The sequence below is a fragment of the Rhinopithecus bieti genome, unplaced genomic scaffold (assembly GCF_001698545.2).
Source record: "Rhinopithecus bieti isolate Rb0 unplaced genomic scaffold, ASM169854v2 scaffold_56975, whole genome shotgun sequence".
NCBI lineage: Eukaryota > Metazoa > Chordata > Mammalia > Primates > Cercopithecidae > Rhinopithecus > Rhinopithecus bieti.
Window position 1 is genome coordinate 259,209 of NW_016823127.1, and position 19,854 is coordinate 279,062.

General features: G+C 53.6%; 1 protein-coding gene across 1 annotated transcript in view; it reads left to right on the forward strand.

Annotated features, from left to right (window-relative positions):
- NPTXR (neuronal pentraxin receptor) overlaps window positions 1-18,133 on the forward strand; it is a 38,781-nt gene extending 20,648 nt beyond the window's left edge. The window contains exons 3-6 of the mRNA XM_017861257.1: window positions 4,936-5,161; window positions 6,710-6,957; window positions 13,331-13,510; window positions 13,759-18,133. Coding sequence (XP_017716746.1) covers window positions 4,936-5,161; window positions 6,710-6,957; window positions 13,331-13,510; window positions 13,759-13,983 — 879 coding nt within the window. The 3' untranslated portion in view covers window positions 13,984-18,133. The remainder of the gene's footprint in view (window positions 1-4,935; window positions 5,162-6,709; window positions 6,958-13,330; window positions 13,511-13,758) is intronic.
- The last annotated feature ends 1,721 nt before the right edge of the window (window positions 18,134-19,854 follow it).

The window sequence follows — 19,854 nt, forward strand, 5'->3', positions numbered from 1 at the left end:
CCCAGACCAGCAGTGTAGGCCTGAGGAATGAGCACAGTCTGTGGGCTGTGCAGAGGATGGGACCCAGGCCCTGGAGTCCTGCACCTGCCTTCTGCTCCCTGCAGCAAGGGAATAGACCCCGGGTGGGGTCAAGGTGGTGGGGCTTCCCTGCATCCTCCCAGCCTCAGCCAGCCCACGGACCCTCCAATCAGTCTCATCAGTCTCCCTTTGCGAAGCTGCCCTGTGCCATGGTCTCACACAACCTTCTGGACCTTCTAGACTTCCCATGTCCATTAGTACCTCTCCTGCTTTGCCTTCGAGTTAGGCAGGGCAGCCTGCACTGTGCCCACTTGGCAGATCAACAAACAGACCCAGACCATCAGTATGAGCCTGAGGAATGAGCAGAGATTTCAGGATCAGGAAGGCCAGGCTGGAGTGCTGGCTCTGCAGCATCACAGGTGTGTGACCTTAGGCAGGCACTGAGCCTCAGTTCCCTCATCTCTAAGTGGGCCTCCCTACTTACCCAGGCTGTTGAGAGCAGCCTAGAACTGTTTGCACAGAGCTTCCCTAGTGCAGGGCCTGGCATGCAGCAGAGTGCTCGATGGAGACAGCTGCTGCCGTTAGCATTCTGATTGAGTGCTAATGAGCCCAGCACATTAGTGGCTGAGCTGGGCCTAGAACAAGGGGCTCTGGCTCTAGGCCCAGCACACTTACGCCAAACCCCACCCTGCACTCCCAGCGGGACAGGCCATGGGTTCTCAGCCTCCACCTTCCTGCCCCAGCAGGAGCTGAGTAGGGGTGCTGGCATCATTATTCCCTCCATCATCTTAGGTGAGGGGCCCACTTGGCATCAGGCCGGGAGCCCACGCGGCACAGCATTCGCCCACAGCAGACGGGAAGTGGGGGTGCGGGAGTTCGTGTTCTTCTGATTCAGACACTGGGACAAGGAAGGACTCACACACGATCAGGCGAGCCCACCTCCTCCATGGCCTTCCTGGCTGCTGCAGAGCCAGTGGCTCTGACAAAAGAACAGCTTGAGCGCACACCCCCTCAGCCCGCACGTTTTCTCCTCCAAACGGCATCTGTTTAAATAGCCTCGACACGCTGTTCTTGCTGGCAGGTCTTCCTCCCTCTGTTCTTCCTGGCAAGTCTTCCCCCCTCTCTCCCTTTGCTGGAGAGAGGAGATGCTGGCTCCAGGGATATCAGCTTGGCCCAGCCCCATTGCTATAGACAATTTGAAAGGACTCCTGCCTCAGTTTCCCATCTGTGAAATGGGGATAGGAAGAGTGCCAGCCTCAGCAAGTGGTTGCGAGGATTCATGAGTAAACACATGCCAAGTGCCAATGATGGGCCTGGTGCACAGCCTCATTCTACGCATGCTCCTCTGGCCTCAAGCTTGGCACAGAGGGGGTGGGGAGCTGAGGACAGAACAGCGCCTGGGACTGGGGAGACCCTGCCCCAGCCCTTCCAGCCCTGAGATGAAATGCATCCTGTGAGCTGATTGCCTCAGTCCAAGGCTTCCTGGAAGTCCAGCCATCTCAAATGCAGTGGGTGGCTGAACCTGTCACCCTGTGGGCCATCCAAGGTCACTTGAAGGCTCTGGAGGTAATGTGCGCCCCATCAGCTAATGTAGTCAAGCCCCACAGTTAGCATTATGCTTTTATAGTCCATGAGGGCCTGTCACTTGTCCTCCCATCCTTCCATCTGTCCTGGGAATGGACAAAAGGAAGCCTGTTTCACCCCCCACACACTTTTGTTTGAGTCTCGCTCTGTTGCTCAGGCTGGTGTGCAGCGGTATGATCATGACTCACCGCAGCCTCAACCTCCCAGGCTTAAGCAATCCTCCTGCCTCAGCCACCCAAGTAGCTGGGGCTACAGGCATGCACCACCATGCCTGGCTAATCTTTGTATTTCTTGTAGAGATGAGGTTTCACCATGTTGCCCAGGCTAGTCTCGAACTCCAGGGCTCAAGCACCCATCTTGGCCTCCCAAAGCGCTGAAATTACACACATGAGTCACCATGCCCAGCCTGTTCCCATTTTAGAGGAAGGGAAACCAAGGCTTTGTGGTTAGTCTGCACCAGAGCCAGGGTTTGCAGGCACCTTGACAGAAGGAGCCCTCGGGAAAGCAAAGATGAACGTAAGGGGGGAGTGCACTGTAAGGCTCCTATGCCCATCCCATGCCCACCTTCACCTGGCCTCCACCCCAGCCTGGTGGGCCAAGTAGGCATCTGCGTATATGGGCGGCCATGACCTCTTACACAAGAGGTGGGTGGGGGGGATAATGGTGGCCAGAGTCCCCCCTCTCCCGCTGCTTTCATGGGTCCCTTTCCAGAACCAGCCTGGATGACCTCAGTGACTTGTGTCTGTTGCCCCATCTTACAGCCCAGAATGGAGGGGTTGATCCTTAGCCCCTCCCCACTGCCAGCAGAAGAGGGGGGTTGCTGAGTCTGTGTGGCACCAGACCCCCTGCCCTGTGAAGCAACCTCACCTTTCCCATGGGAGCCAAGGGACAAGTGGGACAGAGAAGGAATAGGGCTTCTGGAGAGGCCGCCTGGCAGATGCCAAGAGAGGCTGTGTGGTGAGTGGTGCAGAGGGGGTGGGCGAGCCAGACTGCTAGGCTCAGATCCCAGCTCTGCTACTGCTCCTGGTGTGATCTTGGTTAACTCACCCCAGTTTTCCTGCCCTTGAAATGGGGATACTGTTATGTTAAGTGGATTCAGAGACGGAATGTTTGCAAGGTGTCTGCTAGGGCTTAGCTGGCAACAACAGCGTCCCATTCAGTCTTCCCACCTACCCCACTCACCCAAAACCATGCCCTCGGCACCCACTGCAGGCCAGGCTCTAGGCATTTCCCTTACATGCCATCATTGGATGCTGACCAGCCCTGGAAGCTGAGCATTCCAAGTGCCCGTCTTATAGAAGAGGAAAAATGATCCCGGAGTGTTAGCCCACCTGCCCCCACTCTCACGGGGAAGTGGCAGAGCCGAGGGCTGGTTCCTGCAACTCCTCAAGGCAACGTCATGTTGCTGTCCACACTGGCGGCTCCCAAGTCTCAGGCACTGAGTATGGCAGTGGTCCTTTGCCCCCAGCACTCTGACACAGGGGGCACACTTCTCCCCTTGTTCGATGGCTAGAAAACAATCTCACAGAAGTTAAGGAAGAGTATGCAGCTCAGAAGGAACACGCAGCCCTCAGTCACAGTAGCCACCAGCAGTGTCCAGTGTCACCCAGCAAATGACTGAGAAGGTCACTGGCTGGGCCAGTGAGGCTGGGCAAGGGATTCTGTACTTGTCCCAAGCTGCAAGGCCATCCCCTCGCAGCTTAGGAAACTGAGGAAAGGTGGGGTTCTCGGTTTTTTTGTTTTGCCTCCAGCCACAACTTCAGCACCTGGGGCAGTCAGTGCCCAGCACACTGGAGCTGCCTTCTGAATGTTTGCTCAGTGACTGAATCACAGAATGCAATGAGTTCATGTCTGGGGCCTAAGCCTGGGAGCAAGGAACTGACTGAGCAAAAATTTCCCAGGTCCCTGGGAAGTTCGCAAGCATCAGGCCTGGTAGCAGGAACCATGGCGGGGGGGAAACCAGGAGGATGGTGGAGGATGGTGAAGGTTTAATTTAGCTCCTAGCAGCTCTTTGAATTATTAATCTCCTACTGACATTTCTGTGACGTGTCTGTCACAGACTGTCCCCTCCAAGAGTCTGGACCCATGGCCTCACCTGCCTTCCTCCACCCCAGAAGGAACTTCTTCCAGCAGGAGAAGGGGAAGGAAACCCTCCCAGCTCCTGTCCCAGTTCTGCTGCCCATGGGGTCTTAAGATAGGACAGGCATGTGGTGGGGAACTCGAAACACTTAGACCTCATCCTGAGCCAGATGGGGGATGTCAGAGCCTACCCTGGAACACTCTGCCTGAGACAGCAATTGCAATAAGCAGCCTCTGTTTACTGATATTTAATCCTTAGTCCTCCCCACAACTCTCCAAATAGGTGCAGTTCTCTTTTGAGTAAACAAGTTCAGAGAAGTCAAGATATTTTCTCAGAGTCACATAGCAGATTAGTTCCCGAGCTGGTTTTGAACCCTAGGCTGTCTGATTCCAAAGTATGTGACCATACCATCTGCCACCCTGGTATGGTCAAGCCACCAGGGCCCTGCTTCACTCCCTGGGTGGGCCCAGTGGCCATACAATGCCTTTTGCCAAGGACCATTCTAGAGAAGCTTGCTGAGTAAGGGAATGAAACAGTCCACCCCGGCCGGGCGCGGTGGCTCAAGCCTATAATCCCAGCACTTTGGGAGGCCGAGATGGGCGGATCACAAGGTCAGGAGATCAAGTCCATCCTGCCTAACACAGTGAAACCCTGTCTCTACTAAAAAATACAAAAAAAAAAAAAAAAAAAAACTAGCCAGGCAAGGTGGTGGGCACCTGTAGTCCCAGCTATTCGGGAGGCTGAGGCAGGAGAATGGCGTAAACCCGGGAGGCGGAGCTTGAGGTGAGCTAAGATCCGGCCACTGCACTCTAGCTTGGGCGACAAAGCGAGACTCCGTCTCACAAAAAAAAAAAAAGAAACAGTCTGCCCCTTTACCAGCCCATCAGTGTCTAGCCTTGCTGCTACGAAGGACTAGAGTGGAGTGCTCAGCCCCGAGTGTACCCTGAAACCACCTGGGGGACCTTCACAGTACTCATGGCCAGGCCCCACACCCCCACCACGGGCTGAGCTGGCCTCGAGGGCTGGGGCCAGCTCTGACTGCTGCTCACCGTCACGTGCCAGCACCAGGAACAGAGCCTGCCAGGTGCCCAGGATGCATCTGTTGCCTGCTGTTGGCGTTGTCATTCCCATTTTGCATATTGGAGAAGCTGATGCTCCCCTGGGGTCACTGAGCAGGTGTGGTAGGCATCTGAGTGTTCCAAGCCTTTCCTTCCTCCCCTCAATTGACTTATCTTTCTCTGCCCTGTGAACAGCAGGAGCTTCCAGCCCGTGTGAACCTCTCAGCTGCCCCAGCCCCAGTCTCTGCTGTGCCCACCGGCCTGCACTCCAAGATGGACCAGGTGGAGGGGCAGCTGCTGGCCCAGGTGCTGGCACTGGAGAAGGAGCGTGCGGCCCTCAGCCACAGCAGCCGCCGGCAGAGGCAGGAAGTGGAAAAGGAGTTGGACGTCCTGCAGGGTCGTGTGGCTGAGCTGGAGCATGGTGGGTCCTGGGTCCTGCAGAGGGCATTGGAGGGGTCCCCAGGGTGACAGAGCCACTCAAAAAATATATCCATGCTCCCCAGAGGCTAATACGGACAGACGGGAGGGTGGGGAGGAGGCTGTGGAACACACAATGGAGAGAATCACTGGGGGATATTATTATCATTATCAACATTATTAACAGGTCTCATTTTCAGGCACTTACTGTGTCCTGGGAGGGGGCTAAGTACTTGATATATCAGCTGATTTAATCTTCACAGTTTTCACAGATGAGAAAACCAAAACTCAAGAGAAGTGATGTGCTCAAGGTCACACAGACAAAAGTGGTGAGTCTAGACCTCAAACAAGGTCTGACTCCACAGTCATACATTTAACCACCCACAAAATAGCAATTTCAATGAATCAGTCAGGATTTTGTTTAACACCTGTGCCTGGCACTGCCAAGGATCAGAGGAACATAGTGGGCAGGGTACAGGTATGAGCATAAGGAGAGCTGGCTCCCGGTTGCATATCTGTCTCTGGCTTGCTCTGTGACCTCAAAAGTTCACTTCCTTCCCCAGGCCTCAGTTTTCCTCATCTGAAAAATGGGGGTTTAGGACTCATGAGCTCTCAAGCTTTGAAGCTTGTGAAGACCACCCTTAAGAGGCTTACAGACAAGTTGGGGAGAACAGGGGAAATGATGAGCAGTTAGCTGGGACCAGCTTACATGGGCAACAGGGGTTCAGGAGAAGAAAATACAGGGCCAGGCACGGTGGCTCATGCCTGTTATCCCAACAGTTTGGGAGGCTGAGGTGGGCAGATCACCTGAAGTCAGGAGTTCAAGGCCAGCCTAGCCATCATGGCAAAACCCCATTTCTACTAAAAATACAAAAATTAGCTGGGTGTGGTGGTGCATGCCTGTAATCCCAGCTACTCGGGAGGCTGAGGCGGGAGAATTGCTTGAGCCTGGGAGATGGAGATCGTAGTGAGCTGAGATTGCACCACCGCACTCCAGCCTGGGCAACAGAGGGAAACTGTCTCAAAAAAAAAAAAAAAAAAAAAAAAAAAAGAAAGAAAATCCAAGCTGCTTCCTGGAGGAGGCAGGCCTCAAGCTACTTCTTGAAAACAGAGGTGGGGAGCAAATTTCAGAATGGAGGGGCCATTGCAGGGACTCAGCTGCAGGGGAGGGACAGGTCTGGTGGCTCAGGGCCAGCATCCTGGCTAGGGCACAGGGACAGGAGAAGCAACCTCCAGCCCTCCTCAGCCCTGCCTCTGGCCCGTCTACGCCAGGTCTCCCAAGGGGTCAGGGGAAACAAGGTTAATTTGTTGAAGGTCACGTGGCTGGGAAGTGAGGGAGGCGAGATTTGGTCTCAGGACATCTGAGGTCCAGAACCCCTGAACTTTAATCATGCCCCTCAACACAGAGGTGGAGCAGAGAGGGCCCCGAAGGCACTGGGCATGCAGCAGGTGCCTGGGAGCTGCATTAGCCTTCTTTCTGAAGTGTGCCCTGTCCACCCCACCCTTTTCTGTGTCCACTGACCTCCACCACATCTGCCTTGCCCACCCTCAGGGTCCTCAGCCTACAGTCCCCCAGACGCCTTCAAGATCAGCATCCCCATCCGTAACAACTACATGTACGCCCGTGTGCGGAAGGCGCTGCCCGAGCTCTACGCATTCACCGCCTGCATGTGGCTGCGGTCCAGATCCAGCGGCACCGGCCAGGGCACCCCCTTCTCCTACTCAGTGCCTGGGCAGGCCAACGAGATTGTACTGCTAGAGGCGGGCCATGAGCCCATGGAGCTGCTGATCAACGATAAGGTGGGCAGGGGTGGCGGGGAGGGCTGGTGGGGGGGACGGCGACCCTTCCAGGAGCTCCCACTCCACACTGGGCTCTTTCATTCTCCTGCTCTGCATATTCAGCACACATTAAATGCCTACTGTGTGCCAGGCTGGGCTCTGGGAATATAAAGACAAGCCAGACATGGGGCTGCCGGAAGAGAGGCTGTGTCTAATGGAGGCTCTAAGTGTTGTTCCATTTTACAGAGAAGGCAAGTAAAGCTCTTGGAGATGCAGTGACTTCCCCAGTGACCCAGCTATGGGACAGGGTTGAGGTGTCTGTCCCCAGGGCCCTACTCATCCTCCTGGACTTAAAGAGAAGGGAGGTGGCCGGCCGTGGAGGCTCATGCCTGTAATCCCAGCACTTTGGGAGGCCGAGGCGGGCAGATCATGAGGTCAGGAGATCGAGACCATCCTGGCTGACACAGTGAAACCCCGCCTTTACTAAAAATACAAAAAAATGGCCGGGCACGGTGGCTCAAGCCTGTAATCCCAGCACTTTGGGAGGCTGAGACGGGCGGATCACGAGGTCAGGAGATCGAGACCATCCTGGCTAACACGGTGAAACCCCGTCTCTACGAAAAAATACAAAAAACTAGCCGGGCGAGGTGGCGGGCGCCTGTAGTCCCAGCTACTTGGGAGGCTGAGGCAGGAGAATAGCGTAAACCTGGGAGGCGGAGCTTGCAGTGAGCTGAGATCCAGTCACTGCACTCCAGCCCGGGCGACAGAGCGAGACTCCGTCTCAAAAAAAAAAAAAAAAAAANTTTGGGAGGCTGAGACGGGCGGATCACGAGGTCAGGAGATCGAGACCATCCTGGCTAACACGGTGAAACCCCGTCTCTACGAAAAAATACAAAAAACTAGCCGGGCGAGGTGGCGGGCGCCTGTAGTCCCAGCTACTTGGGAGGCTGAGGCAGGAGAATAGCGTAAACCTGGGAGGCGGAGCTTGCAGTGAGCTGAGATCCAGTCACTGCACTCCAGCCCGGGCGACAGAGCGAGACTCCGTCTCAAAAAAAAAAAAAACAAAAAAACAAAAAAACAAAAAAATTAGCTGGGTGTGGTGGTGGGTGCCTGTAGTCCCAGCTACTCGGGAGGCTTAGGCAGGAGAATGGCCAGAACCTGGGAGGCAGAGCTTGCAGTGAGCCAAGATCACGCCACTGCACTCTAGCCTGGGTGACAGAGTGAGACTCCGTGTCAAAAAAAAAAAAAAAAAAAAAAAGGGAGAGAGAGAGAGAAGGGAGGTGCACAGACCTACCTGGAAACGGAGGGAGGAAGGGAGTGCTCATGGCCTCCTCGTTCCTTCTACTTCCCTGGAGCCAGCCCCTCAGGCCCTCCCCGCTATGAAGAGTAGAAAGGTGGTGTGCTCAGACTCTGGGGTCCAAATGCTGGTTTGAGTCTTGGTTCTGCATCTTCACCACTGTGTGACCTCAGACTAGTCATCTAACTGCCCTGTGTTTCAGTTTTCTTATCTCTAAAGCAGGAATGATAAGAACTCTTGCCTCTTAGGGTTGTAGTGAGAAGTGGCTTAAATGCACGTAGAGGGCTTTGAGCAGAGCCTAGTGTTTAGCAGACATCAATAACTGTGAGCTATTTTTATTATACTGGGCACTGTGCTAATAAGCAGTTTACTCACATTATTACCCTTGATCTTCCCAACAGCACTGGGAAGTAGGTACCCTCATTATCGCCATTTTGCCGATGGAGAAACTGAGGCTCAGAGAGGGGAAATAATGCACCCTGGCCACACAGCTGCTGGGGTGTGATGTGATTCAGGGTCTTGGGCTCCCGAAACCACCTCTTAACCCCTCCCCTGTTCTGCCCTTGGGCCACCCATCTTCCTCATGCCCAGGCCTCCCTCCCCGATGCCCCTCCTTCAGCCTGGCTGGGAGGCAGGACAAGGACGAGGCAGGGAGAATGATGTGGCAGGAGCACGGTGATTGAGGGGAGAGGAGGAGGCGTATCTTATCACTGTCATCCACTCCTAAAGCTCCTTCCCCGCCTGCCACATTGCTTTGGGCCTTGCAGGAATGGTGGTCTATTGAGACCCCCCTGGAAATGCAGATACCACATATCGTACCCACCTGTGACCAGCACACAACACATAGAGCCACTAGGAGTGATTGACACCCATCAGAACCCAGCTGAGGAGAAGGTGCATTTCATGGCATTCTGGAGGGGGAGGAGGAGGAGGGAGGAGATAAGTCCAGGGACCAGTGACTTTCCCTTGTGGCCCAATAAACCCTACGGCCACGGGGGTGGCTGGATCACATCTAGATCCTGCTGCCTGGTGCCCTTCGTCACCCCCTGGCTGCCCTCCTTGGCCTGGCCCAAGTTCAGCACTCAGTTCTCATTAGAAGGAATTCAGCACCCTGGACAGGGCATCACGCAGCCCTGTTCAGGGATGCTCTAGCGTTCTTTTGAGAGCCAGCCTCGCAGACTGCTCACTGTTCCCGTTTTATTCCAGCCTCTAAGCCTTTGCTCCTACTGTGCCCACCACTTGGTTTGCCTAGCAATGGAATGATGGATCCATTGTCCTTACCGACGGGTTTCAACGTGGCTTCTGCTCCCATATCCCCTCTACCTCTGGGCCTCGCAGCCTCTGTACCTCCCATATGCCCTCCGCTATTTTGTCTTATAGCATTGCCCCGAAGTCCTTCCCTTCCTGCAGACTCAGCTCATTTAAGGCAGACCAGCTCCACATCCCCAGTGTCCACAACAAGGCCAGGCACCACATCAGCCTCAGAGAATGTTACATTAAATTGTGATCAGAGGCTGGGCGAGATAGCTTATGTCTGTAATCCCAGCACTCTGAGAAGCCGAGGCAGGTGGATCACCTGAGTTCAGGAGTTCAAGACCAGGCTGGCCAATATGGTGAAATCCCCTTTCTACCAAAACACACACAAAAAAATTAGCTGGATGTGGTGGTGCGTGCCTGTAATCCCAGCTACTCGGGAGGCTGAGGGAGAATTGCTTGAACCAGGAGATGGAGGTTGCAGTGAGCTGAGATCACACCACTGCACTCCATCCTGGGCAACAGAGTGAAATTCCATCTCAAAAAAAAAGAAAAAAAAATGTGATCTCAAAAAAAAAAAAAAATCAGATCTCCCTGAGACGAGGGAGCCCTTTGGGAGCACCAAATCCACAGACAGCAAGCACCTTTCATCTTACAGGCCAGCTCTAACCCATCAGCAGTGACTTCCCAGAGCACTGTGTTGAGGGATCTGAGCTAAATCAAGGCTCGTGATTGATTGGCTATGTCTGCCCTGGGTGGAGGAAGAGGCAGCAGCTGTAGATTTGCCATCCCTTGTCTGACCTCCCTTTACAGATAAGGAAACTGAGGTCCAGGAAGGAAGGAGCAGCCTCCCCAGATCACACAGGGGGTGGTGGCAGAGCCAGGGCCCCATGCTGGAGCCTGGCCTCCGAGTCCAAGGCTCATTCTATCCCTGCCAGTTCCTCTCCCTCTCCCTCTCTCCCTCTCTCCCTCTCTCCCTCTCTCCCTCTCCCTCTCCCTCCCTCTCCCTNTTAACATTCCCCTCCTCGTTACTTATGCAAATTTATACAGCCAGCTTGAATTTCTCCTCAGGAAATAGGTTTTTCTTTTCTATCAAATTGTCAGGCTGCAAACTTTTTGAACTTTTCTGTTCTGCTTCCCTTATAAAACTGAATGCTTTTAACAACATCCAAGTCACCTCTTGAATGCTTCACTGCTTAGAAATTTCTTCCTCCAGATACCCTAAATCAGCTATCTCAAGTTCAAAGTCCCACAAATCTCTAGGGCCAGAGTAAAATGCCACTAGTCTCTTCACTAAAACATAATAAGAGTCCTCTTTACTCCATTTCCCAACTAGTACCTCATCTCTCTCTGAGACCACCTCGAGCTGGATTTCATTGTCCATATTGCTATCAGCATTTTGGGCAAAGCCATTCAACAAATCTCTAGGAGGTTCCAAACTTTCCCACATTTTCCTGTCTTCTTCTGAGCCCTCCAAACTGTTCCAACCCCTGCCTGTTACCCAGTTCCAAAGTTGCTTCCACATTTTCAGGTATCTTTTCAGCAGTGCCCCACTCCACTGGTACCAATTTACTGTATTAGTCTGTTTTCATGCTACTGATAAAGACATATTCAAGACTGGGCAATTTACAAAAGAAAGAGGTTTAATTGGACTTACAGTTCCACATGGCTTGGGAAGCCTCACAATCGTGGCAGAAAGCAAGGAGGAGTAAGTCCCGCCTTACATGAGTGGCAGAGCAGGCAAAGAGAGCATGAGGAAGACGCAAAAGCGGAAACCCCTGATAAAACCATCAGATCTCATGAGACTTATCCACTACCATGAGAACAGTATGGGGTAAACTCCCCAGTGCTTCAATTATCTCCCACCGGGTCCCTCCCACAACATTTTGTACAATTCAAGATGAGATTGGGTGGGGACACAGAGCCAAACCATATCAGATGGGGTTTTGCCATGTTGCCCAGGCTGGTCTTCAAGTCCTGAACTCAAGTGATCCTTCTGCCTTGACCTCCAAAGTGTTGGGATTACAGGCATGAGCCGCCATGCCTGGCCCAAGTATGCACTTTTAAAAGCCATCCTTGCTATCTTGTGCCATTTTCCCGATATAAGTCACCCTTCTAAAGTAGACAAGACATGTTTACATTATTATTCCTTTGTGGGTAAGAGAATAAAATTAGGAAGTTCATCAGGATGTAGCAAAAGGGCACTTACTATGTGCCAGGCCCCACTAGACACCTGGCATGTATTATCTCATTTCACTCCTATGGCTACTCTAAGGTAAGCAATTACATTCCAATTTTGTGGATGAGTCAAACTGAGGCATCAAGAGATTATGTGACTTGCCAATGTCAAACAACTAGTAGGTGAGATTTGAACCCAGATCTGTCTGTTTTTCAAAAGTCTCCACCCAGCTACAATTCCCCAGTGAAAGAGTTTTGGAGTTACAGGAAGCAGAGGCCGTTGTTGGGTGGAATAGTCTTGAGGAGGGACTCCAGGATGAAGGATGGCCTGGAAGCAAGGAGGGTGGCAAGCAAAGGGGCTGAGATGAGAGTGCACACAAAGGGCTCAGGGACAAAGAGTAGGCAGAGCTGATTGGCACTGAGAATGTGTAAGAACAGAGGGGGCAAGAGAAAAGGCAGGTTGGAGCCAGATCAGGAGTTGTCAGGCATGCAGGCTGAGGAGTTTGACTGTGCTCTCTCAGGCTATGGGGGAACATTTGGAGTGGGATTTGGCATGCTAATGAGGGGGAATAGGAAGCCTGGGAGTCTGCAGTTCCTACGGCTACCATTGAGCATTAGTGCTGGGGCTGTCTGCCCATAAAGTCATTATCCCCTTAGCAGGTGGGAAACAGGAAGGGTCTAGTTTAGGCAGAAACATCCCTCAAGAGAAAGGCATGTCAGGGTTGGTGGAGACAGTGGGAGAAGTTTCCAGATGCAGCAGGACAGACCCTGGAAGGCAGGGTGGCAGGTGGGTGGCATAGGTCAGCAACAAGAATGCATCTCTGGCTCATGGCAGATCTTGTTCAGTTCTCAGCCTAGTCTTTGTGAATAAGAGTTATCTGAAAATAAATTTGGAGGAAAGAGACTTTATTCCAGTCAACAGTTTGCAAACCAGGGAGAGGCAGCCTTCAGTGTAAAACAAAGGTACATTCCAGAGAACAAAGAGAGGGCTGAGCATTTTTTCTTCTTTTTGAGACAAAGTCTTGCTCTGTCACCCAGGCTGGAATGCAGTGGTGCAATCTCGGCTCACTGCAAGCTCCGCCTCCCAGGTTAACGCCATTCTCCTGCTTAAGCCTCCTGAGTAGCTGGGACTACAAGCTCCCACCACCACGCCTGGCTAATTTTTTGTATTTTTAGTAGAGACGGGGTTTCACCGTGGTCTCGATCTCCTGAACTTGTGATCGGCCCGCCTCAGCCTCCCAAAGTGCTGGGATTACAAGCATGAGCCACTGCGCCCAGCCCCCTACCAGTACTTCTTGAGCCCCAGCTGTGTGCTGAGTGCTGTGTGAGGTGTTCAGGGGAAGTTGGGGTTATGAGACATCCCTCCCACCCTAAGTGACCTTAATAGGCCACTTTTATAGACCTTAATAGGTTGGAGAGTGAGTGAACTACCTCGTGACAACTGAAAACCAAAACCAGAGAGTCCCTTGTGATCTGGTTTGGTCTTTGAAGAAAGAGGAGAGAGGAGTCAGGGAAAGACACTGGGCAGGAGGATGGAGAGGGTCAGGCCTGGGGTTGGGCCCTGGATGAATGGACATAGGTCTCCCCTGCCCCACCCCGCTTCCTCAGCCATGGGCCTTGGGCCTTGAGGCACCTCTGACCTGGGGTTGGGGGACCTGTGTCCAGGTGGCCCAGCTGCCCCTGAGCCTGAAAGACAATGACTGGCACCACATCTGCGTCGCCTGGACCACAAGGGATGGCCTATGGTCTGCCTACCAGGACGGGGAGCTGCAGGGCTCTGGTGAGAACCTGGCTGCCTGGCACCCCATCAAGCCTCATGGGATCCTTATCCTGGGCCAGGAGCAGGTAAGGCTCAGGCTGGTATTGGGGCTGGACCTCCCCATTGTGCAGATGGGCAGACTGAGAGCCAGAGAGATCAGAGACATGCCCAAGGAGCTAGAATCTTGGAGGTGGGGCTAGAGCTTTGGGGGAGGGCTTCAGTGGGGACGAAGGTGAGGCTTCCTCGGGGACAAGAGTCTGACTGAGTCAGCCTGCCTGTCTTTTCTGCTCCCTCATTCCATGTCTCTCCTTTCTCTGCTGCTGTCTTGGCCCAGGATACCCTGGGTGGCCGGTTTGATGCTACCCAGGCCTTTGTCGGTGACATTGCCCAGTTTAATCTGTGGGACCACGCCCTGACACCAGCCCAGGTCTTGGGCATTGCCAACTGCACTGCGCCACTGCTGGGCAACATCTTTCCTTGGGAAGACAAGCTGGTGGAAGCCTTTGGGGGCGCAACAAAGGCTGCCTTCGATGTCTGCAAGGGGAGAGCCAAGGCATGAGGGGCCACCTCATCCAGGACCCCTCCTTTGCCTGCCACTTTGGGGACTTGAGAGGGGTCATATTCCCTCCTCAGCCTGCCCACACACTGGCCTTCCCTCCTGCCCCACTCCTGGCTGTGCCTCCCGTTTCCTCTCACCTGTACCCACACCTCCAGAACGCCCGCCCTGTGAGTGTGTCCCCTGTCCCCACCTGGGTGGGGAGGAGCATCTCAAGTGAACAGTGGGAGCCTGCCCGCCTGGCATTGCACTGGAGTTGTCTCTTACCCCACCCCTCCCTGCCCATCGATTGCATCTGATTTCACTAATTTTCACAGCACCCCCAGTAGGGTAGGGTTGCGTATGAGATGAACCCCACTATCTCAGTGGTGGGGGTGGCCACCCACTCCCTTGTCCCCCATGCAACAGGCCCAGTGGCTTCCCCTTCAGGGCCACAACAGGCTGTAGAAGGGGATGATGAGGACATCGGAGGTTAGAGTTATCCTCCTCCCACTTTCCACCAGCTGCCAGTCAAGGGCAGTGGGATCTCAATGGAGCCTCCCTCACCCTACCCATGCCTCCCTCTTCCTCCTCTTTCCTCCTCTCTTTGTGTGTAGTAGTTTGAATGTTGGTTCCACGCCTGGCCCAGCCCCACCTCAGTCTCCAGGACATTCTTTTCCCCGCTCCAGCCTGGAGGGAAGGAAACAAAGACCCCGGGAGGCCAAAGGGCTGCAGTCACCCCTTGTGCTCACCCATAGCAATGGCCACTGGGATAGTCATCCCTCTCCCTCCATGCAAAGGATAGGACTTGGGCCACTTCAGCCTGGGCTGGCAGCAGCCCTAAGGCAGAGGCCTCATGGCTCAGGAGACCCCGCCTTTGGCAGAGCCACATTACCTACCCTGTGCATGGTCCTGGGGCAGGAAGGAAGAAGCTGAGAGGGAGGGGAGAAGCATGAAGCAGTGGGCAGAGTGCTGGGTGAGAGGGAGGAGCCCTTGGTTCCTAGCCAGCCCTGCTAATGTCCTGTGTGGCCTTCTATAAGTCCCTGCCCTCTCTGGGCTTGGTGTTCCTCATTCGTGAGCTGAGGCCCTCACTTTGGTCATTTGCCCTCCAGATTGGGTGTGAGCTTCTCTGTGATTCCAGGTGGATATGTGGGGAAAGCACTGGTGACCCTGGGCTTAGCAGGGGTAGTTCCCGGTACTCGGCAGTAGATGGGATGAAGCCAGTCATGGGTTAGGGTCAGCAGAGACTCAGAGTCGAGGGCAAGGTTCAAGGCAGACTAACCTCATGCATGGATTGTAAAAAACCAGCTCCCTCTGGATCACCCCAGCCTGGCACCCTTGCCTGTCTGAGAGTATCTCAAAGAGCTGATGCTTCCTGGTCCCCTTGAGTCATCACCAGCTTCTCCAAGAGAGTGTCAGAATCTTAAGAGCTGAGAGGCTGGGCATGGTGTCTCATGCCTGTAATCCCAGCACTTTGGGAGGCCAAGACGGGCAGATCACTTGTGGTCAGGAGTTCGAGGTCAGCCTGGCCAACATAGTGAACTCCCATCTCCACTAAAAATACAAAAGATAGCCTATGTGGTGGTGCACGCCTGTAGTCCCAGCTACTCGGGAGGCTGAGGCAAGAGAATCTCTTGAACCGAGGAGGTAGAGGTTGCAGTGAGCCAAGATCACACCATTGCACTCCAGCCTGGGCAACAGAACAAGACTCTGTCTCAGAAAATAATAATAATAATCTTAGAGATGAGAAAAGCCACCCCATCTGGCACCACATCTGCATCTTGCTTGTGAGAAATGGGGAAGAGTTCAGGGAGGACCCATGACCTGCACAGGATCACAGAGCACGATGGGGCAGAGCCAGGACTAGAGCTCAGGGCATCTGACTCCCTCTTCAGTGCTCTTCCCCTTCCATGCTGCCTGCCCTTGAAGGCCTTTGAGTTCAGTCTACACCTAAGCAGGTGGACATCTGAGAGGTCAGATGCTTTCCAGTATGACACCTGGAACGTCTTCCTTTACGTAACACCCAAACATCTTGGCGTCCCCCCGCCAGGAAATGCAGGAAGGAGGTTGTGATCCCTGGGCGCTTCGGCAGAATGGAGAGCTGAGGTGTCCCTCCCCTGCTAGTCACCTACCAGGTGTCCGAGCAGCTGCAGGCTCCCTGGCTCAAGTGGGCATTGTACCTTTTGTCTGCCTTTTTGTTCCCCTGTCTGTCTCCACTCCCTGAGGCCACTTAGCCTGAGACATGATGCAAGAGCTGCAGGCCAGGGGGCTCAGTGCCATGGAAGCTCCTGCAAGACGCATTCCCTCCAGCACCCAGATCCTTTCCATTTCGAGAACATAAATAGATTGCCCAGCCCCTCCAGTACAATCCCACTGGAAGAAAAGGCGATGGCGGACTTCAGCCAGACCTGCTGAGACCTAGGTTGCCACGGTAACAGCCAATGACATCAACCCAAGGGCTGTGTCAAGTGTCTCATCATAATGGCACTGTTGCTGGGGTGACGGCAGAATTCAGAACTTCGATTTCAGTGACGCCAAGCTTGATCTGTTGCTTTTTGAAGAAGGTAGCTCTTTTGGAGGACTTGGGAGAAGGATGAGGTCTTAGGAAGGAGGTGACAGCACTCGCTTGGTCACTTGAGCCCACCCAGACACACGACCTCGAGTCCTTTATGCTTTGTCCCAGTGAAGATGGGACCTCTGACGTCTAAGCCTTGTTCCCGTGCCGCCTCACCCACTCAGCCTTCCAAAGGGAACAGGAACAAATTTCCCCAGCGCCACTGTTTAGGTCCCACTTTTCCTATCTTCTGCTGCCCCTGAGCACATCCAAGCAGACAGGGCAAGAGGAGTCAGACATGGCCCAGTCAAATCCTAAGCTGCTCCTGGCTGATAACCACAATGGAGCCCGTGTTTGTCCTGCCATCCGGCACTGCACTGAGAGTGGCACTGGCACCGTCCTGTTGATCCTCACAACACAGTTCTAAGTTAGGACGTTCTTGGCTCCGTTAGACAGGTGAGGAAACTGGGGCACGGAGAGGTGATGTCATCTGCCTGGTGTCAATCAGCTAGCGAGTGATGGAGCCCAGATTTCAAACCAAAGGGGGTTACCTCCAGGGTCCGAGTACCCACTCACTGTATAGAGTGTCATCTGGGCACCATTGCTCCAGATGTGTTCTGACACCATTCCCCAGCCCACAGGGCTTGAAGTGAAGGAACAGAGGTGGGGAGTGGGCCAGCCCTAGGGCCAGGGTCCCCTTGGTGAAGCTATGCCACGGGGCTCAGCTGCTTTAGGGAATGTGTCCCTTCTACCATGGGCCAGAGCTTTAGCCCTTCTCTAGCTCAGCTGGAGTTCAGAGGAGAGCTGTAAAAGAAAAGGAAACTGAGCATCTCCCAAGAGTCCTTGGCAGGGAAGGGGAGGGAACTTGCTCTTCCTCCAACTCCTGCTTGGGGCCAAGCCCTAAACCAGGTGCTTCCCAGCTGTTATCTGCCAGATCTTCCCATCTTGTGGCACGTGGTGCCCCCACCGACATCCCAAGGGGACCGATCCCCTTGCCACCACTCTGCATCACCTGGGACCACAGATTTGGGCAGGAAGGGCTCTGAGAGGAGGCCAAAGCCCTCATTTTACAGATGAGGAAGCTGAAGCCCGGGGAGGGGAACGACCCTCAAGGCCACCCAGCTGGACCAGGGAGACTTGAGCTCAGCCTTCTGACTGCGTTCAGCCCTCTCTAGGACACAGCAGCCTCTCCCCAGCACTGAGTCCCCCCTCCTCTGTGTGTCCCAGCACCCTTGGCCTGAGTAAATGTGGAAAGGGACTCCCTCCCAGAGATGGGATTACTCTCTTCACCCTTTATTCCAGCTGCCTGCCACCCCAGACCCCACCTCCCACCCTGACCTCTGACCCCTAGGTGGGGAAGGGGCTCACGTGGGCCCAGGCTGAGTGTGAGTGAGCATGTCAAGTTGTCTGACACTGTGACATTAGTGCACCCTACTGACAACCCCTCCCCAGCCTCATTCCTTTCTCCTCTCCCTGTTTTGTACATAAATTGACATGAGCTGCAACATGTGTGCGTGTGCGTGCGTGTGTGTGTGTATGTGTGTGATCTGTGTCATGGTTTTGTTACCTTTTTGTTTTTGTAAAATTGAATGTTCAAAATAAACATGCCGTTTACTCTGAGGCTCTTCTTTTGGGATGGGGCTGCCCTGGGAGGTGCTGGGCAGGAAGGAGGGGGCTGCTTTGGACAGGGCAGCAGGGAAAGGCAGAGAAGATGCCTGATCCTGGACTGCCCCAAAACCACACGTGCCCCTCAATATGCCCCCCAGCTGACAAGTTCTCCCTGTTCCAGGCTTAGACACACCCCATTTCCCAGAATTTATGCAGGAAGGATGTAAAGAACCCAAGTCCCACATGGAACGTGTCCCAGTTCTGATAACTGGGCTTCGGCCTCATTCCCAATACCCCGTCCACATCTTGTGCTCTAGTTCTGGGATCCGGGTCCCTGACTTGTTTCCTGGGACCTAGTCTGTCCCAGTCACTTGTCTGGACCCCCAGAGTGTTTCCTCTCTTGCGGTCCTAGGGAGGGGCCGGGGTGAGGGAGTCTGGTTGTTGTATTTCAGCCGCTCCCTTCCCCACACTACCCAGACTCCTCTGATGTTGTGGCCTCTAGACTGGACTCTAAGACCAGCATCAGGGTCAGCTACCCCACCCCACCCCTGCAGCACCTGCCCCATCCTTAAGAGGGTCTTGATTAGTCCCCAGCCCTCCCTGCACACACCATCTTAGACCCACAAAGGCTTCATCCTCCTACTCTCAATACTGTCACTGTTCTTGGTTGGATGCCGTCCTCAGATGATCCCTGTGAAAAGTCAGGGTGCTAGCCAGGAAACAGGGGATCACACCGGCAGGACAGGGCTTTCCAGACTTTTCCAAAGCTTCCCAAACTTCCAACAAGAGTAGATTCACCACGTGAGGACCAGGGGGATAGGTATCCCTGGCAGTGGCACTTCAAAACAGGGAAACCGCCTTGGAAGTCTGCTAAGTTATCTGAAAAATTCATGTGCTTTTTTCATTCTACTCCAGAATGAATCCAGATTTGTTTTAAAATAAAAATATTTTAATTACCACTGAGCAAAATTAAGCTATAGGCAGCTATGCCTTGTTTATCCTCTCTTGCACCAGTTTACTTGCAAACACTCCGTCTCCCTCTGTCCCACTCAGCTGGCAAAGTCCAACCCTGGTGAAATACTGCTGTCCACCTGCTTTTTGAAGAAGGTAGCTCTTGTGGAGGACTTGGGAGAAGGATGAGGTCTTAGGAAGGAGGTGACAGCACTCGCTTGGTCACTTGAGCCCACCCAGACACACGACCTCGAGTCCTTTATGCTTTGTCCCAGTGAAGATGAAATACTGCTGACCACCTGCTTCGTGCCAGCACCTGCACAATTGAATGCAGATGTGAAAAAGCACAGATTTTGATGTGTGTTGACCCTCATTTTCTTTTCTATTTATTTATTTATTTTTGATACGGAGTCTTACTCCGTGTCCGAGGCTGGAGTGCAATGGCGCAATCTTGGCTCACTGCAACTTCCGCCTCCCAGGTTCAAGTGATTCTCCTACCTCAGCCTCCCGAATAGCTGGGACCACAGGCACATGCCACCATGCCCAGCTAACTTTTTTGTATTTTTTTTTAGTAGAGATAGGGTTTCACCATGTTAGTCAGGCTGATCTCGAACTCCTGACCTCAAATAATCCACCTGCCTCGGCCTCCTAAAGTGCTGGGATTACAGGTGTGAGCCACCGTGCCCAGCCTGACTTTCATTTTTGGTCCTTTGCCAGAGATCTCCAATCCTGGCCTGCAATCTTAGTACACATTCCTTGTTTGGGGTCTTGCTCTCCAAAGT